Here is a 19,103-nt window from a genome sequence, read left to right as displayed (position 1 = left end):
CATAATTGGCACATCTAGAAGCAGAATCGATTCCCCAACCAGGTGGCAGCACTCGTTGCACGCAAAAACAGCGCTCCACACATGCGAATATTAAGCATAATGTTTAAAAATAAAAATATAACGTAACGGCCGCGCGTTTCAAAATTGAATTTATGTTAAAATAAAGCCATAGTATAGAAGGAAGCATATACATATCCAATCGACATCGATTCTTATTGTGTGCAAGTTCAACGAAGCGTACGCTGTTGTTGTTGTTGTTGTCGGTGACGCTGCCGCCACACAAATACAAACACAGACACAGAAATTATCATCAACATCAAATTTGTATATTAAACATTTTTGCTCGCTCGGTCAGCGGAACTTGGCCCATTTTATACAATTTTTTTTCTTCGGTTCTTGGATCGTCAGTATTGGGAACTATATCAGTCCGCTTTGCACATTTCGCCGTGGCGCTCGTGAGGAAATTCAACAACGAAAAGAGCAAAGATTGCTCGCAATGGTAAAAAGCAAAACATAATACAGCAGGAAAATCAATAATTACGCATTGTTCAACAACAAATAGTGCTAGCCAAGTGTGCGTGTGCAGTGCACAATTGTTTATATTACTCATTTTTTTGCTTATTTTATTCTGTATAATTCACAATTACTATGTTATCCAAGTGTATATAAATCTATATATTTGTTGTTGTGTTGTTTTGGCCAGTCGAAGGTCGCAAAAGTCTCGTTAGCGTTAGCAACGTTTTGTACAGAGAGAAGTGTTCTTGTTGTTTTTTATGCCTCACCTTGATTTTCATGGACAGCATTATTCGCGTGCATATGTGTATTTGTTCATATCTATATATGTGAGCGTGTGTGTGAAAACATTATCTAAGAATTCGACGCCTCCACAATCCCACGACAGATTCCGACAATTCAAACTATATTCGTATTTATAAAAATTCTATTAGTATGCTTAACTATATAATTGCTACACATTATTTTATTAAAGAGCTTTGAACTCTTATCGATGCCAGCTTTGAACTATGTATATTCGATCTGCGGTCGTAGCATGTTTATAGCATTATAATTGTGATACTTGCAATGCCGAGTATGAAAATGTTTTGACAACACGAATATATTGAAATAGGACAAAAAAATTGTAGATAAGCATGGTGGTTCTCATAAGAACTATATTCTAGATTTGATCTAATTATGATTGAAATTTGCTAGGAATTGATTTTTAGAGCAGACCTCCAGGTCTTACACTTTTTTTGTTTACGATGATAAAACAATCAATCATTTAGACTACTACGTAAAATAATAATATATGTAATATATTACAGATCATAATTTTAAAATATTGGTTGTAGCCATATACATAAGACCTCCTAGGCCTTACTCTTTAAACTGTAAAAAAAAACAATCAGCAAAGAAATAAGCTTTTAAAACTTTATAAACTAAATAGATCTTTCAAATCAAATAATTTAAAAAATGTACAATAAAACCCCATTTAATGCTACATATTTTAAATTTTAGGCTTTTGTAAATCTTATCAGCTTTGCTTAAAACTTTACAAATTATTCAAATACGCAGTATTTTTATATTTGCTGTCAAGTGTACAGCATGATTTATTGGGTGTTACCCACGATATGTGCTATGTTTTAATCACATCTTTTTCTTACTTCCCCGTGTAAATAAATCACAAATTGTTTTATGTTTTTTGTACAACATTCTTTCGCTTCACATTGAAACGAAAACGAAGCATATACAACATTTTGTTCTCTTATAGATATTGAGATACTTTCCTTAGCCCGATGCTGGCAGAACGACAGTCGGCCCAGTTAGTTTATCAGTTAAAACGATATGCGTTATATTAAACCGGAGCCGTACTATGAGGTAGAGCTGCAAAAACAAAACAATAAACGAGAGCAACGAGACACCAAATGTTTTAATATAATTCGGAAAGTTTATTGTGATTCCATTTACTAATTGAATCTGTCTTTTTACAGGGGCTTCCACCATTCAATGTCACGGGCAGTCCGTTCAATGTCGTTCCTATACACAATTTTCCGGAGCTAATGAAGGAGACCTGCGCGCTCATCAACTCGGAATGGCCGCGCTCTGAAACGGCACGCATGCGCTCCTTGGAAGCCTCGTGTGATTCTCTGCCCTGCAGTCTTGTGCTCACCACCGAGGGAATGTGTCGTGTGATTGCGCACTTGAAGCTGAGCCCAATCACCTCAAAGAAGAAGGCATGCTTTGTGGAGTCCGTTGTCGTCGATAAAGCGTATCGTGGTCAAGGATTTGGCAAGCTTATCATGAAGTTTGCCGAGGACTATTGTCGGGTTGTGCTGGATTTGAATACGTTGTATTTGTCGACCATCGATCAGGATGGTTTCTATGAGCGCATTGGCTATGAGTACTGTGCACCCATTTCCATGTATGGACCGCGTCACTGTGAGCTGCCCAGTTTACAGAATATTAATAAGAAATACATGAAGAAGGTCTTATAGGCGTCAGCACCCGTAGTAGTTGTAGTGTTGGCTTGAAGGCTTCAGTTCAACTGTTAAAACTAGTCAAAGAAAACAAATTGAGGTAAACGCTTACTGATGGTATTTATCCATCTACTGCCGTTATCCTTTCGAGCGTTTATCTCATATTCCATTACGATTAACACACATACAGACACACACACACGTAAAGCACACACAGAAAACATTCATTATTACGCTCGTGTTGATTTTTATATATTACTTTCCGCATGTATTTTTTTGTTACCAAAAAGAAAAAGAAAAAAAAAACAAGAAACAACTTTCCTTGAGAAACATCGAGAGGCAAAAGTGCTATAAACAGAATATAGCATATAGCACATACCATCCCATCTATATATTCATGTTAATCTAATTATTAATTATTATTGTTAATTTTAATTGGAAATGATTTTGTATGATTTTGTTGTGGTTTTTTGCTCGAACAAATGCTTTGCTAGACAATATCTACCTACAAAAAACATATATTTACATATGATAGCTCAATTATCTTCCAATTATATAAAGCATAGCATAGCATATAGATATATACATATCGGAGATGAAACTGTAGCATTAAGCAAACAACAAAATGAAAGGCAATAAATTATATTAATTATGTAGAGATACACATCATCCGTGAAGAATCTGTTAAGTGTTTATATTATTATGTTTATGATGCGCAGAGACACAGGAAGGCGTAACGGAAACATTCGTCTGCAATCTGTCTGAAAAAATCTATGACAAGTTCAAGTTCACGGCGACAAGCCAAAAAAAATTGATGATGTTGCCCGGTAATGTTATTTTTATTACAGCTGCATCTGACAACAAGCCGAAAAGTAGGAGAGGGAAGGCGGAAAGGGGGATCTCACAGCCTGCTGCCCAACGAACAACGACAGCCAGCCAAAAAGCTGCTTCAATTTAAATTTTTACAAAAATAAACCAAACATATACACACAGTCGAGGCATTTAATTATCACAAATAGCAGCCTATGCATGTGTGTACACGCAGTAAACACTCGATATATTGAACCACATGTAATTTTAGTGGTGAAATGATTGTAAATGATTCCATTATCAAATCAGTTACTACTACTCTTCATTTAATTAAGTAATCGTTTAAAATTATATAAAATAGGAGTTCCAACAATCAAGTCAAGCTAAGACCCAAACCATAGCAAATATGAAAACCAGTGCTTATCAAAGACCCGAACCAGTTGTTGAACGTAAACTTGAATTTTAATATTATTTTAAAATGCAAAACCTTTTTAAAAAGGCTAAGATTAACTACACACATATTACTATACATTATTCAAAAAAGCTTCTAGCCAAATACCAAATTTACTTTATTGCATGCTCGCTGTATTTGCAAAGTACACGTTCTCTTCTCTTTCTCTTTGCGGTCACTTTTTGCGTTGTTTTTATCGAATTTTATTGGCATTGAGCGTTAAAGCGGAAGCAGTCAGTCATAGTTTTTGGTGCAAAATATTCTACAGGTGCACATTGCTGAAATAGTTGAGGTGACGTGCAATGCGACAGCTGCTAATAGCTTGAAATTTCAGGTGTCTTGACCGAGCGCCGTTGTCGATGCTGCTTTGCCAATTGATTGTTCACGTAAATGCAATAAAAATGTAATTTATTCATTTTTCTTGATATCAAAAATGGAAAGTGTAAATACGTTAGTTTAACAACTATACAAAAAAGACTTGAATATAATATTTGTACGTTTAAAAAGCGCCTGACACAACAACTTGATGAACATTTATATGCAGATCATTCGTCATATAAATGTTAATTTATATTGATTACCATTTCGAATGGATTACTTTACTTAATTGCTCTTGGCGCTCTTGGCTATGCCACAGACTCTGCCATAATGCTCTGGCTGATCCAGTGAATCCACAATAAACTTGCCCAAGTCATCCTTGGACACCAAACGTCCTGGCGCCTCATCATGCACCACTGTGTAGCTGGTTCCCGGCTCATCAGCAATATGCGGGGGCAGTATGGCAATGTAATCCAAACCCGAAGCTTTGGTCAAGTCCAGCATGCGCTGATGCTCCTCGTTTAGCTTGTGGAAGACAGCGGGCACTTCGTTGAGTGGACGCAACAGGAACGATGACATGACCACAGAGAATTTCGTAATTTTGGCTTCCTTCATGGCGGTTATCACATTTTCGGTGCCGCGTGACAATTCTGTGGTGGCTTCCAGTTTATTGCGAGTGCCCAAAATAACACAAACCCCATCAACAGCGCCGTCGCCTTCAATAAGGTTCTTTACATCTTCCAATTTGGTGGCATCGCCCTGAACCAATTGAACTTTGCCTCTAAAACGTTCTGGAATTGTGGGTTCGGTGCGGTAAAGCAAACGCACCTTGAGACCTGCAAGCGAAGTGGTATTAAATATATGCATCATGAAATTATCTTCTTGTACTCCTTTTTTACCTTTCTCCAAGGCGTAGTCAACAACACATTGGCCGGTCATGCCGGTTCCTCCAATTACCGCAATACGTTGCATAATAATATATTCTAAATGTGGTAAACGTGAAAAAAACGTGTAAACGATTTTACAGAATACTATTTATTTAATGCAAAATTTGCAATATCACTCTTAGCTTTCCAAACGTAGCGAACGCGAATCGAAATCAAAAATGATTGTTGTTCTTTCTACTCCGCTCACCTGAGCGCCAGTCCAGCTGATTATCACTTAACACACACACATACAATCATATTTGTGCACAGTGTTCGTAAGCGACGCAAGCTTTGCAAAACTACAAGTGTTAATCAGCTAGATAAGTTATCACACACATACACATATACAGAAGTGTATTTATTTACAGATTTCACTGGTAATTGTAAATGTCATGAATAACATTCTTGTCTATATCGTAATTAATGTGCTGTTATTGCTATTTTTAAGCTCAGCAGTGTGCGTTATATAGGTATATATACATATAAATAAATGTAATTTAGCAAATAAGTAATTAAAGTATGCAATAATTTTTTTGAATTTCGCTCGTAGGCTGGTCACACTAAATGTAGGTAGTGGTGGTCAATCACAGTACACAGCGTTGCCAATTTTAGTGAAAAAGGTTGAGGCTTAGGCGCAGCATGTCGAATTTAAATTTACGCCTGTGATTCATTGCCGGTATTGGCTTCGGAGTAAGGATTATCGGCTGGATTTTTGACTCGTCGCGACGTGATGCCTAATTTAAGTTCACTCAGGAAATCCATAGTGGCTGGCTTCTTTTCAGCACGTGGCTTAATGCCGCTAATTGTGGCTGATTTCCGGTCGACTTTCTGTAAGTAACGGTTGTGTTAATATAGTACCGCAAACTATCATTGTCCACTCACCTTTAGTGTGACGCCCTTGCGTATGCTTAGCAAGAATGCATCGCGATCGTCGCCTCCACCACCTGCAGCAGCTGTTGCCGCTGTCTTGACAGGCTCAGACTTTTTAAGACCCATCGCCGCTGATGGCGGCGGCGGTGGCATCGGTGCTCCTCCAGCTGGTGGCGGAGGAGGAGGCATCGGTACTCCTCCAGCTGCTACTGGCGGTGGTGGTGGCGGTATTGGAGCAGCTGCTGGCATTGGAGGAGGCGGTGGTGGTGCTGCTGCTCCGCTGCTCGGTTGTGGTGGCGGCGGCGGCGGAATCGCAGTTGTCGTTTTTGGCTTCTGCACTGGCAATTGAGTAGCAGCCTGTGGACGCGTCTGTGGACCACCAAAACGAGACTGCACGAGCTCAGCGGCAAAGGGAGGAGCCGCACTGCGGGCTGCCGTTGGAGCAGCATTCTGTGTCTCACTTCGCGCTCCATATGGAGTTGGAGGAACATACTGTGGCTGTGGTGCGGCCTTGACCGCAGGCGGAGGAGGCGCCTGTTTGCTAGGCGCATATTGCACTTGGGCTGTCGTTGCACTGGGCGCTACTGAAGGCTTGGGAGGCGCTGGAGGCGGCACACGCATTGTGCCCACCTTGCGCTGCGTCGGACCAATGGTGGCATACATGTCAGTCGATGTTTTTGGCTGCGAAGGACGTACTTCAACCGTCAGCTGCTGTGGCACTTGCGGCTGTTTGGGTCGTGTGTTGGCCGCCGTGACAGCCGAGGGAGGAGGTGGCACTTTGGATCTGTTGTTCTGCAATTGCACGGGCACCACAGTGCCCACAACTTCTGGCTGTCTGTGACTCGACGGCGGTGGTGGCCCCATGGAAGGCGCATCCATATCGGAGATGTCCACGAAGCGCGAAGTTAGCGTGGCATAGTTGGAGAATTGAGCCGAAGGAGGATTTCGATGTGTCGGCGGAGGAGAAGGTGGCGGAGTTATCTGATTGTTGGTGGAAATGGTGGCATACTGCAGCGTAGCTGGTGCAGCTTTCGTCTTGGCTAGCTGATCCTTTTTGGGCTATTAACAAGATAGTGAGTTTAAATCGATATGGATACGAATTTGTTAGCTAATTCTATTTACCAGCCAGGTAAAATTGGAGTGCACAATCTTCTTGATGAGATCCTGACGTCGCATGCCCGCCACATCCTCCTCCGTGATCCTATGCTCCATCATGTACTTCTTCAGCACATTGTCATTGTTTGACTCATTCAAATCAAATGCATTGCGAGTGCGATCCCTGGTGACATCGCCAGAGACATGTTGAAAGTTGACTGGTCCGCTAATCTCATACTTGGAGCCCTTTTTGCTGGTGAGAACGCTGGTGCTAAAGCTGGGACCTGGCAGAGCACCGCTCGAGGCACCGCCAATACTGTTCAAACTGTTTGATGAGGAGGAATAGCTCATTTTTAAGCTGGCAGCGTCTGCGCCAAAGAGACGACGTTCGGAACCCGGTGTGGAGCGAGCTGATGGCGGCGGTAGAACTGCGGGCGGTGGCTGTGCAAACACGTCACTGCTCACCTGCATAAACGGTGGCTGCAAATACACACATAGAACAAAGATGAACAAAGCTGCTGACCGCAAACGGCTGATGACTGAGTTTGATGATGACTATGGTGGTGACGATGATGATGATGCGGTTGCTGTTGCTATTTTTAAAAGCGAAATTTACCACCCAATAACCGGGACTCTTATGACTTCTAATAATGTCGTAAACATAGGCACGTCGCTGCATCGCCGGTATCGCGTCGAGATCATCGGATAGATTGGCCTTGCGCAAATATAATTGGAGCATTTCATCGGTGCCGCGACCGCGCACATCGAACGTCTTGCGAAAATCGATGGCTTTGCCCTCCAGCTGCCTAAACTCAACCGGTTCGGAGATGTACGCATATGTGACACTTTCCATATCCATGATGCATCCTGAAATGCGTGGCACTGGATTAATTGAAGTGCTACTACAAAGAGCCACACGCAACTCCAGCAAATTGAAACGTAGACCTGAGGCTATTTTACCAGTTCCGTCAACCGACGAAGCGAATGAAACGATATCCACCACGCTGGCGCATTATCTTGCAGCAAAATTTTGCCGATAAGAAGCATTGGCTTTTTTTTTTATCAATTTACGGATTTCTATCGTTTGAATGCTGGTGAATCATTGCGTTGAGACACATACAAAGACACACACAAATGGTTGACCACAAGTTGCATTTACCGTGTCGACAAAAGAGGTGCACACAAATCTCTTTTCTATCTCTGGATGTGGATGATTTTGTTTGTAGCTGCTGTTGTGGTAAAGATCCCCCGAGATGTGGGCGCTTAACCTGCTGCCGTTCAGACCGAGTTAAAGTTACGCACTGATTAACGTTGGTGGTATGTCATCGCGTTTACTCATTTCGCGAGTCTCGACTATACTGTTATCTCGGCAAACTGATAACCGGCGGCCAGTAATCACCACCTTCTTCACCTGCGCTCGACAATTTGAGCTCCCTAAAAGAAAATATAAACAATCGACTTAAACCATCTATATATATAGTTTGTATCTATCTCTGTATATACTGTGTGTAGTTCACATATTTGGCCAAATATTCGGATATGTAACGGCTCTAAATATAAACATATTTTCAGGACTCTTAGGTGACTAACTGATAAAACCTCTCTTGTCATGTTTTGTCTTGTCTTGTGCTATGTTTGACCAAGAGAGTGTGACTGGTTGTGTGGTAGAAACCCACAATAGATATAGACTATATATTATAAACAATACGATAAGCATGTAAACCCCACTTTGATTAAACTGGCTGCCGTTTAAAATTGTATTTTGTGCCCCAAATTAAGAGCAGCACTTGAAGTTGCTTTGTTAGATATTAAGTTTAAAGGTCTTAAGGTTTAAATACAATACAATCTTTGCCCAAGTCTTTATCTTTAAGGAAATAACTGTCATTTTTGTTAAAGAGCGACACTATTGTCAAGGAAGCTTGACAGTTGTTGACAAAGTAGGCAACTGTGACACCTGTCTAGATTTTCGATTGTTATCAAACGAAAGAAAGTTTTCATTTCATTGGAAGTCGAACTCTGAATTAAGACGCATCGCTACCAAATTTGACAAATTTTTCTTTTCATTTGATTTATTTTCCCTTCTCAATTTTTTGCTTTTTTTGTCATTTTCTCTAAACAATAATGGATGGGGATTTGAATTTGTTCGATGGCGGCGAGTTTGTTATGGCCGAGTTTGAATGCGATGCCGAATTGCTCGTGGATCGCAGCTGTGAACTGGAACAAGGCGCCACTGTTCTGGTGGCCAATGAGAGCGATGGCGTTTTTAACTATGAGGATCTCAGTCAGTTTTTTGGCATCACGAATGGGATACAGATGGAAACAGAGGATGCCGTTGAGCGTACACTGGCGGATCCGGATTTGAAGCAAATACTACAGGAAGCCGATGATAAGGTTGACTTTGATCCGGAAGCGGAGCGGGAAAAGTTGCGTGATTTCCTTCAAGTGCCGACTGCTACGTTGAAGCAACCGGTGAGCATCATCAAGTGTTCCAATTGCAATGGTCTCTTCCATTCTGTTGCCTTTCAAGAACATCGCTGTGAAGTCAACGCAAAGCCAGCAATTGCAGCTGCTACTCCAAAGCAACCACCAGTTGCCAACATAGAGAAACCTGTGCAGCCCAAGAAACTGCCCAGTGAACGCATTCTCATCGAGAATCAGGTCCGCATACGTCGGTATGTCAAAGAAGAGCTCAAATACGATCTGGAGACGGGCGTCGACAGTTCCAAGGTGAAGAAGTCCGCCTCTAAAGGTCCCAACGAGTGCAACATATGTGATCGTAAGTTTGTACACGCTTCCGGTTTGGTGCGTCACATGGAGAAGCATGCTCTGGATTTGATACCCACACAGTCAAATGTACCTCACTCGGCACTCTCTGCGTTGGGACTGCTCGTTGTTCTCGAGTGTAATAAATGCGGTCGCGTCTTCTACGATGTCAAAATAGCACTCGAACACATTTCCGTGCATTATCCATTGCTGCCGAAAGCAAAGAAGTCCACAACAGTGCAAGAAACTGAAGCGGATTTGAAGCGTCAACTGAGTGCGCTGTCCGTTGAGGGAAATCAGCTGCTTGCGGTCAGCATGCAGCTGGATAAGCTTCAACGCTATGAGCATGAATTGTTCTCCTCGCTCATTTTGAGTCATGTGCTTCAATGCGAGTTTTGTGATTACATCTTTGCGGATGTCAAATTAATGCTAAAGCATGAGGCAACTCATTTGCCTGAACGTCGTTTCGAGTGTTTCGCTTGTAGCCTGGTGATGACCACCGCCAAGGAGGCCAGTGTGCATTATCAAACTGATTGTGTTTATATGAGGGAAGGTCTTAAGCAGTTGCAGATGTGTCCCAATCGCTATTTTGTCTGCAATGTGTGCGAACTCAAGTTTGCCAATGTGGAGTTGCTCCAAGAACATCGGTAAGCAGTTGAATTACCATATCTTGGCAGCCAATTAATCAGATACACCTTCCTGTAGTTACAGTGCCTATCACTATTATCCGCGTCTCAGTGAGTCCGGGAAGCGTATGATTCTGCCCTGTGATTTTTGTGCCAGCAACTTTGAGTATGCCCATGAAATACAGCCGCATTACGAAGAGAAGCATCTAAATAAAAAGAAGCGTGAGAAGGAGTTGCGCAATAATAGTGGAAATGCTGGCGGCAATGCTGCAGTTGGTCGCTTACGGCAATATCTTTGCGATATTTGTGGCAAATCCTATACACAATCGAGCCACTTGTGGCAGCACTTGCGTTTCCATCAGGGTGAGTTGTGGCATCATCCTCATCATAATATCACTTGGTGTGCTATAGATTGTACCTGCCAGGTGTCAAGCCCTTCGTTTGCGATGAGCCGGGATGTGGGCGTAAGTTTACCATACGTCCGGATCTCAATGATCATACCCGCAAATGTCACACGGGCGAAAGGCCGTATCATTGTTTGGTGTGTGGGAAGCGTTTCCTCACAGGCTCCGTATTCTATCAGCATCGTCTCATCCATCGTGGTGAGCGTCGTTATGAGTGTGACGAATGTGGAAAGCGTTTCTATCGTGCGGATGCCTTGAAAAATCATCAACGTATACACACCGGCGAGAAGCCATATGATTGTCAATACTGCACCAAAACGTTTCGGCAGCGTGGCGATCGGGACAAACATGTGCGAGCGCGTCATTCGCATTTGGATGAGAATGCCAGGTTGATGATGCGAATGCAAAAACTTGAGCTGGAAACTGCGGCTGCACTCAAGGCTAAGCAAATGCAGGAGGGCAGCAGGGATGGTGAATTTCTCACGGATGGCAGCACGTTGACATCTGGGATGTTGGCGGATCAACAGTACGACATGGTTGAACTAGATCCGAATGATTTCTGTGATGCAGCTGAATTCGAGCAAGTGGAAATTGCGACTGATAATACGGACTATGAGGTGATATCGTATGAGCCTGAGACAATGGAGACGGTTGAGGTGCCACAGTTTGCGAAGAAAAACGCTAGAGTTGTTGTGGTTGAAAATAACGCTGCCCAACCGTTTTATTTCTAATTAGTTTATGTATCATTGTATCTACCGCCAATAAGACGGTTTCAAATATATACGTGCAGTGTGGCCAGCGCTGCTAATAATTCTAAGTGGCAACTCTTTTTCAATTTTGTGTTGGGTGGCATCTTTAACGAATGACAGATTTTGCATGTGTGGCCATTTATTAGTGAGCAAAGCAGTATAACTTGGTATATATTTTGCGGTCACACTGACCAAGTGTCAAGCAGCCATTTTTTGGCGTCTGCTTCTTTCTTTTCGAATTTTCCATCGTAAACGCCAACATGGGTTTCGCTACTCTCTGGTATTCGCATCCCCGTAAATACGGCCAAGGCTCCCGTTGCTGGTAATTATTGTGTAGAGCGCAAAATTGTGCACCGAACGCTATATAATTTGCATGAATGCCTGCACTTTGAACACGTATTTTGTTGCATAGTTGATTTGCTTTGAGTTTGTGAGGTTAAGCACGCCCTCTATTCACGCATGGTGCTCCTCCCTCCCAATATACACAATATGCATATCGTTGTTGTTTCCTTTTGTTTTTGTATTTATGCTTGTGGAGTGCAAAATTTATTGCCCCCGGTTGAGTACGGAAATATGTGCTAAAACAACGTTGACAAGTTTCCTTAATGAAGGGTGGCCAAAGCAAAGCCGCAGCTGGGCAATTCCCATTTTTCGCAATTTAAATGGTTCTACAGCCCGCTGCAGCAACAGCTATGCAATTTAATGCGATTTCAAGCAGTTCAATATGCGTTATTATCTACAATAATGAGTCAGTATTGATTGAGTCTTCTTTTAAACATTTGCAGCCGTGCATGCTCCAACCGTCACGGTCTGATCCGTAAATACGGTCTGAACATCTGCCGTCAGTGCTTCAGGGAATACGCCAACGATATTGGCTTCAAGAAGGTAATTAAACACTAAATACTTTACACATCAATTCAATAAATACTAATAAAATATTTGCTTAATTGCAGCTGGATTAAATATGCATCCGCTTCCAAATTAGACATGCTCTCTGCAGTGTGTCGAACAACAAATTTGGCATATTAATATAAGCAGTCGCTTTTCGGGACTTCGTATATTAATATGCCAGCAACAGCAACAACAAAGCAACAACAACATAATCATTTGGAGATTTAAATGACAGCAAAGCCGCCAGCCAACGTCTGGAGAACACAAGTCCAAGGAATGAGAAAGAGAATCTATCATACACATTATTTATTTTTGTGTGCCACTACATATGTTGCTACATATACAAAAAAGCAAATTGTCACTTAAATCCTTGTCTTGCAAGTTGTTGCCTTCTATCGAAGGTTCTTTGTTTAAATCTCCGTCTGATTAAACCCATAACAAGTAAATGTAAACACAGTTGTCTTATTTTTAAATCGATTTGCATCCTTATTGCATGTTCAACATGACGGAAGTTTAGCACGCACTCTCTTCTGCTGTCTCCTAGTTTTGTCTCGACTTCCTCATTTCTATAATATTGGGTTAGTGGTATCCACACAGTGCTTACCCAAAAATTAAAACCAGTTTGTTGCAGAGTGGCCCACTGTGTTAAAGAGCGAATTAACTTGAGCGTGTTCATTGTTCACTTTGAGAGCGGCTCTCTTAGCAGCCTAAGCTGCTGTTGCCAAAACGCGTCTCAGCTGTTGGTGCGCTTTTGGCTTTTAGCTTTGTTGTATTTTGGCCAAAAGTGAACATTTTGCACACTCGAATGCTGAGTTGCTTTTGGCTGTTTGAAGCCTAAACAACGCGATCGCAGTTCGCAATTGGCCAAGCTATACACAATAAGAAAGAAACTACTATGTGAAAATGTGTTGAGATACTCGAAATATTAAAAATATTCGCGACATTTAACATTTGAAAAGCAACAACAAAGTGGTAAATCAATTTCCATTGAAATTGATGTAAAGTGCTCGTTAAACTTGGCTTGACCTGCTTTTTGTTACGTTTAATTAAACAAGAAATGGAATTGCCAGTGTTGAGTGTGTTAGTGTTATTGCTGCTGCCACTTCTAAGCAGTGTTTATATTGTGGCAAGTGATGCAACAGCAGCGACGACGCGTCGCCCAAAAAATGCAACAGTCTCAGCAGACATTGGCCAAAATAGCAGCCAAAGTCGTCAGCATATCAGTTCCAGTTCCCGTGGCCAAAGATCTCGCGGTGTTGCACAATACAGGCTGCCGCTGCCGCTTGATGAGGCAGAAACTGCGCTGCCCGCCAGCAATAGCAACAAAAATAACAACAATCGAGTGCAGACCATGCGCAGGCGTAATCAAGTTGTTATGCGACGCAGGCCACTTACCAACACTACCACAACAACAACAACAACTACGACTACAACAACCACAACGACAACAAGTAAGTTGCGTTTAGCAGGAGCAAAGCAATTGCATCGACTGACCGCTGCAAAGGCAAACTACTCTTGGTGCTGGCACTGACCTAGCTTTCGGTTTAAAAGATTGGTAAAGGCGACAACAACAGCAACAACCACATCGAACTTTGAGAAGTTGTCTGAATGCGGCGGGCTAAAGAAAACAAGCTTGTTTCGATAATTATGCGGTGTCAGTGTCGATAACTGGAGCAGTCGCTTGCAGAGCTTTCAAATTCGCATTGTTTTTGTTGTTGTTGCCTTTGTTGTTTTGGGGCTGCAACTAAAGTTAGACCTTGATAAGCTTTTATTTGAAGTTTTTATTCGTATGCAAATGCAAATGTAATGCACGGTTCAAGGTGCAATTAATAGGCACATTTATTTAGCAGTTGAGTGCTCTAATATTGTCACCCTTAATCAAGGATATCGATTTTAGCACATTTTTTGTACAGCGCTAAAATTTAAATATGATCGCCTTGAACTTGACTAACAATTAGCTCGCTTTATGATGCGCAAAAATGTTGTGGGTTTTTTTTTGTCGTTTTATTTTGGTAGCTTGTATGCGTCATTGAATAGCTTGAAGATGTTGCGGCTCACGAAGCTAATCGAGGCAATTGGGTCGCCAGTCACTGCTCGATTTTTCACAGTCGAGCCTTGTCTTAATTACCTGAGCCCAAACCCAAACTGTAGCTGTTGTAATTGCATTAAACTACGCTTGCAATTGCGATTATTGTGTTTTGCACGGCTCCCAAAAACTCATTAAACCAGACTCCCCAAACTCATTAAACTGGGTAAATGAATAATACAAAGGTGATAGCTGGTTGTAATTCGGCGAGACCGCGACTTTTAGACCTCTATTGTTTACATGGTATATTATAATTACAAGCGAGCGATATTTACTGAACAATTTATCAATCTGGGAAAACTAAATACTTTCGTCATTATACGTTCAAAATTACTCATGAATTTGGATAAAAGACCTATTTGGTTGTCTCTTTAAGTTTGAATTTTAAATATTTGTGGGAATCAAAGAAAAAGTTAGACCTTTTGATTTTAGGTTTAAAATTTACTTTACTTCTACATAAGTTGATGCTTAAAGTTAGTGTTTTCTTAGTAGTTTGTATTTGTTAATGCACTTTATAAATGAGAACACTTGAGCTAAGCAGTCTTGACTACGCGTTAGTCAGCAAACTCTACAAGATTTACGTATATATATCAATGTTTATACGCAAGAGCTCTTGGTAGCGATTATATTTCTGTTCCCAGACTTCCCTTTCACTTTTTACAATACTCTCATAACAATTTAGTGTTTATCATTGTATTATAATAAAAATTTAGCTGGAAGACAAAGACCACTTGGATCAACAAACTCATTGTCAGACATAAAACATTTGTTTATCGGAATCGGACAGCTTAAGACTGAATAAAGTAAATAGTACCATAATTTAGTGATAAAACAGCTTGCAGGCAATAAACACTTTTAACATTTTCTCATCATTTTCAATTAGAAAGAAGTCGTTACATCTTACAATTTGATTAAAATAAAATTTCTTAGTAAAAAGATATATTTTCAATAAGTAGTAAGTTTGTTCCCATCTACAAATTCATTAGAGTGTCAAATATAGTTATGCATTGTATTGAATAATTTGGTCAGCAAAGATTACAATTAACTGCCGGTGAATGGGATTTATGCTCATAGTTTTATTGGCAACCGCTAAAAAGTGGGCAACGGGGCGTATGGTTACCATTTATTTGTCGGGATCGCTTTTCGCTCCAGCGCCAACCAACTTCAACTGAAACATTATTTCACTTTCAGCTTTTGTTTAACGAGACGAGAGTGTGTTTATTATTGGGTGGCGGGAACTGCGCTTTAGTTGTCTTGCAATGCTATTGCTATTTAGAGCAGAACTGTTAATGACCATTGTTAACCAATCCAATCTATAATGTATGAATATTTAATAAATACAACAACTATCACGATTAGCGCCGCGTCCCAGTTTGGCCAATGGCTTCAATTTCTTCAATCCGAACTTCTGGAGCTTTGGCCAGCAAAGTCTTGTACCCGTAAGTGCGCCCACAAAGCAGCCGCATCCACATCCGCCCAAGAAGTTCACGCACTCGCCTTCGAGCAGCTCCAAGGAGGAGAAACTTGGCTATCGCAAGCAGCAGAAGACCACAGTGAAGCCCAGGCGCAGTACAACAACATCGACAACAACGACCACGACGATACCAACTCCAACACGATCCACGGAGGGACCATTCCGCATTGCATTGCCCACGATCACTTTTCCCAGTGCCAGTGGCAAGGATAAGGAGAAGGATAAACGAGCTGCCGCCGATCTACGACAGCGTTTCAATTGCCCGCGCGAGAACGAAGTACGTTTCCAGTTGTTCCCCAAGATCTGCAAGACGGACAAGGATTGTGTAGTCTGGCAGCGAGACGAGATCTGCTGCGACATCTTTGGCGCCAACAGCTGCGTGGCTGGCATTGCCAAACCGCTAGAGGAGACGGCACACGCACGTTTGTTAATTGCCTAAAAGTCCAAAAAACAGTTGTTAATAATATATTCTCTTTTTAGCCATACTCGGTTTAATACCTCGCAAGTGCCCAACACGTCCGCTGGCCGAGCTCTGGTGGGATGTGCAGGAATGTCGCACAGACATGGATTGCTGGCCACGCGTCTGTTGCCCAGATGGACGTCGACGATACTGTCGCACCTCGCAGCCAGAGTTGGAAACAGTTCCAGTGCCAGTCAAGCGCTCCTTTGATTATTGTAAGCACTGAAACTGAAAATACTCGCACTTTACAACACTAAACTGCTTCTTTTCCCTCTCGCAGTGTCGGAGTACTTGGAGTGCACGGCGCCGCCGCCGCCCATCTTTGATCTGCATCCAAAGGCCTGCACATCCACGCTGGACTGCTTTCCCAATGTGTGCTGTCAGGAGGCGGGATTGCGGCATTGTCGACCACCTAAGAAATCGGTGCTCACACTGATGGCCAATTTCCTCAACGTTGACTTTGTAAAGCGTCTGACACAAAATATTGTTATCAAGTAAACAAACAAACAACACCCACTTCATATTTATAAAGCAAGCAATCGTTTACACGATGAGCTATTGCGATGAACCTATGCTTGCCCCAATTTGTGCATATTGCGTGACATCAGCTGCATATATTTATTACATTAACAATAACAATTCACAATTTGAAAACGAGCTCCCACTATTTTCACCCCCCAAATTGGGGTTGCCACTTGACAAGCATAATTGATATCAATCTAAGGTTATCGACCTTCGATGAAATGCTATCGAGAATTGTAGCTTTTAAAATTATATTTTTAAATTGAAAACTTACAAAAATTGAACAAGTTTGGTGCGAAACGGTAATTGCGCACATAAACGAAGAAAAACTTTTAGTATTGAGAATGCTTGTATGTGTACTTTTTAACACAATTTCAACATTACCTGCATTAGATGTATATATCTTGCTCACTCGCACACCCACAATTATTGTTGTTCTTCCACTGATAGCCGTTATATGTATGTATTTATGTACATAAGTATGTAGATACGGTTGCACACCAGTAGTGAGACCTACTTACACTTACTTTTAGTCTTAGATAATAAAAGCGATTTGTTAAAGCTACCACTTTGCGAGTATTTTTTTTTTACGGCCCAAACTACGTTTCAGCAATTAGCATAGGTTGGTTAGCTGAGCCGTTGTCGATCTCGACTAAGAGTTGTTTGTGGGCGCAAAAGGTTAAAAGGGGTATGGTTACCTATTGGCCTAAAACGACCTTTTATTATGTGGAAATAGAAACAGCGAAGGTTTTGTTCTTTACCTTGCAGCGCACTTTAAATTGCGCACTTGGAAAATGTCAGATGATTGTTGATCTGATGACTCACATTATGCGAAAACTCATACAATACAAAATTATACAGTATTTATTTACATATGTACATATGTACATCATAAAAACAATTGTGTATTTTTCTTAAACAGAAACATAACTTTTCCAGCGACAAATTGTTTTTACGTTCTCCGAAACGCCTTTGTAATTATTCTTATCAAGTGTGAAAAAACCGGGTCAGCTTTTTCCTTGAAATTGCATAACATTCTTATGCATATGTACATACATAAGACATACCTTTCCCCATACATATATACATACATATGTACATACCTGCATACAAACATACATACTTAACTACTTGTACAGTACGCAATACTTTTGGCTTTTACATAGAGAAACAAAATACTGCAACGACAACTTAATGAAAGCACAAAGTAAATGGGGAAAAGGTTTCAAATTTCCCACAAGCTGCAAAATCAAGCGAAAAAGACAGAGATAGCGACGAGACTGAGGCCAGTCGGTAAAAAAGTTACTTAACCTAGAAAAGCATAATTGGACAGTCAAGAGATTGCACAAGCAGAAGAAATGACACAGCGTCGAGTATAATTTCAATTTTGGTTTATTGCATATAATTCAGTTAATTGAGAGAATCAGACAGTCAAGTTTACATTGCTTTGAATACAAATTATGTAAGCATGTTATATGTATGTGCGTATAATATAGGAAAATGTATTTTAAGCTTGAAGATTGATGATGCTTCTGGTTCACTTGGAGGCGCAACCGCACGACTTCTTGTTCTCGCCACCGCACTTACAGTCAGTTCCGCAGTTGCAGGAACCCTTGTTGGTCTCAGAGGCGCATTTGCAACCTGAATAAAGCAATAAAATCAATTAATTTATTTCGACATAACCTCACTTTTCAATTTGATCCTTTTGCTAAACTTACCACTTCCGCATGGGCAAGGCATTTTGCTATAAATTGTTTTTTCACTTTTCACTGAACACGAAGAAAACTTTTTGATTTTTCACTCAAGTGCTGAGTCACTTTGCTTTTTGCTGCAGAATACAACTGATGCACAATCCACGGATGTCGCCCGATTTTATACACTTTCGAATCGAGGCTTTCCACATCGGGCGGGCAATTTAATTCCAGTTTTGCACACGCGACCGGCCGGCTACAAAAATTCTTTCGTGCCGTGTGCAAAAATCGTTGCGGCAACAACTTTGAAAGCTGTGTGGTGGGGTTTGTGTCTCGGCTAAAGAAAGTTTCTTGTATGCGCGCCTCTTTTGATGTGCGAGCGAATGCGCTTGCGTGTGAAGCGAGAGCAAAATGAAAGAAAGAAACGTGTGGTGGATTAATGGGGCGGTACTGGGATTTCTTATCGTCGTACACAGCGAGCGTGTGTGTTCGT

General features: G+C 41.3%; 7 protein-coding genes across 9 annotated transcripts; 4 read left to right on the top strand and 3 right to left on the bottom strand.

Annotated features, from left to right (window-relative positions):
- The first annotated feature begins 43 nt into the window (after positions 1–43).
- LOC132784954 (N-alpha-acetyltransferase 80) lies at positions 44–2,569 on the top strand. Of its 2 annotated transcripts, XM_060790885.1 has the most exons (3): positions 44–499; positions 1,769–1,875; positions 1,989–2,569. In XM_060790885.1, the coding sequence occupies exons 2-3, from the start codon at positions 1,843–1,845 to the stop codon at positions 2,490–2,492; spliced, it is 537 nt and encodes a 178-aa protein (XP_060646868.1). In that variant the 5' UTR covers positions 44–499; positions 1,769–1,842; the 3' UTR covers positions 2,493–2,569. The 2 variants fall into 2 exon arrangements, with proteins under 2 accessions (XP_060646868.1, XP_060646869.1); XM_060790886.1 differs by lacking the exon at positions 1,769–1,875 and having other exon boundaries at positions 48–499.
- A 1,649-nt stretch (positions 2,570–4,218) lies between these two features.
- Positions 4,219–5,233, bottom strand: LOC132785764 (flavin reductase (NADPH)). Its single transcript, XM_060792036.1, has 3 exons — positions 5,188–5,233; positions 4,953–5,036; positions 4,219–4,889 (listed from the first exon to the last, which is right to left on the bottom strand). Exons 2-3 carry the CDS (start codon positions 5,023–5,025, stop codon positions 4,339–4,341), a joined length of 624 nt encoding a protein of 207 aa, XP_060648019.1. The 5' UTR covers positions 5,026–5,036; positions 5,188–5,233; the 3' UTR covers positions 4,219–4,338.
- A 330-nt stretch (positions 5,234–5,563) lies between these two features.
- On the bottom strand, positions 5,564–8,353 carry LOC132785763 (uncharacterized). 2 transcript variants are annotated; one of them, XM_060792033.1, is made up of 5 exons: positions 8,104–8,353; positions 7,561–7,811; positions 6,972–7,424; positions 5,862–6,908; positions 5,564–5,807 (listed from the first exon to the last, which is right to left on the bottom strand). In XM_060792033.1, exons 2-5 carry the CDS (start codon positions 7,801–7,803, stop codon positions 5,634–5,636), a joined length of 1,917 nt encoding a protein of 638 aa, XP_060648016.1. In that variant the 5' UTR covers positions 7,804–7,811; positions 8,104–8,353; the 3' UTR covers positions 5,564–5,633. The 2 variants fall into 2 exon arrangements, with proteins under 2 accessions (XP_060648016.1, XP_060648017.1); XM_060792034.1 differs by lacking the exon at positions 7,561–7,811 and having other exon boundaries at positions 8,104–8,348.
- Positions 8,354–8,940: 587 nt separating this feature from the next.
- LOC132784661 (testis-specific zinc finger protein topi) lies at positions 8,941–11,548 on the top strand. Its single transcript, XM_060790425.1, has 3 exons — positions 8,941–10,354; positions 10,413–10,696; positions 10,759–11,548. The coding sequence occupies exons 1-3, from the start codon at positions 9,066–9,068 to the stop codon at positions 11,466–11,468; spliced, it is 2,283 nt and encodes a 760-aa protein (XP_060646408.1). The 5' UTR covers positions 8,941–9,065; the 3' UTR covers positions 11,469–11,548.
- Positions 11,549–11,650: 102 nt separating this feature from the next.
- On the top strand, positions 11,651–12,829 carry LOC132784663 (small ribosomal subunit protein uS14). The gene is made up of 3 exons (XM_060790427.1): positions 11,651–11,808; positions 12,272–12,371; positions 12,440–12,829. Exons 1-3 carry the CDS (start codon positions 11,747–11,749, stop codon positions 12,446–12,448), a joined length of 171 nt encoding a protein of 56 aa, XP_060646410.1. The 5' UTR covers positions 11,651–11,746; the 3' UTR covers positions 12,449–12,829.
- A 105-nt stretch (positions 12,830–12,934) lies between these two features.
- On the top strand, positions 12,935–17,480 carry LOC132784662 (uncharacterized). Its single transcript, XM_060790426.1, has 4 exons — positions 12,935–13,828; positions 15,823–16,359; positions 16,418–16,612; positions 16,678–17,480. The coding sequence occupies exons 1-4, from the start codon at positions 13,435–13,437 to the stop codon at positions 16,893–16,895; spliced, it is 1,344 nt and encodes a 447-aa protein (XP_060646409.1). The 5' UTR covers positions 12,935–13,434; the 3' UTR covers positions 16,896–17,480.
- Positions 17,481–18,293: 813 nt separating this feature from the next.
- LOC132784664 (metallothionein-1) lies at positions 18,294–18,794 on the bottom strand. The gene is made up of 2 exons (XM_060790428.1): positions 18,638–18,794; positions 18,294–18,560 (listed from the first exon to the last, which is right to left on the bottom strand). The coding sequence occupies exons 1-2, from the start codon at positions 18,657–18,659 to the stop codon at positions 18,457–18,459; spliced, it is 126 nt and encodes a 41-aa protein (XP_060646411.1). The 5' UTR covers positions 18,660–18,794; the 3' UTR covers positions 18,294–18,456.
- Between the last annotated feature and the right edge of the window lie 309 nt (positions 18,795–19,103).

The sequence above is a fragment of the Drosophila nasuta genome, chromosome 2R (assembly GCF_023558535.2).
Source record: "Drosophila nasuta strain 15112-1781.00 chromosome 2R, ASM2355853v1, whole genome shotgun sequence".
In the NCBI taxonomy this organism is placed as follows: Eukaryota; Metazoa; Arthropoda; class Insecta; order Diptera; family Drosophilidae; genus Drosophila; species Drosophila nasuta.
This window is presented reverse-complemented; position numbering and strand designations above follow the sequence as displayed.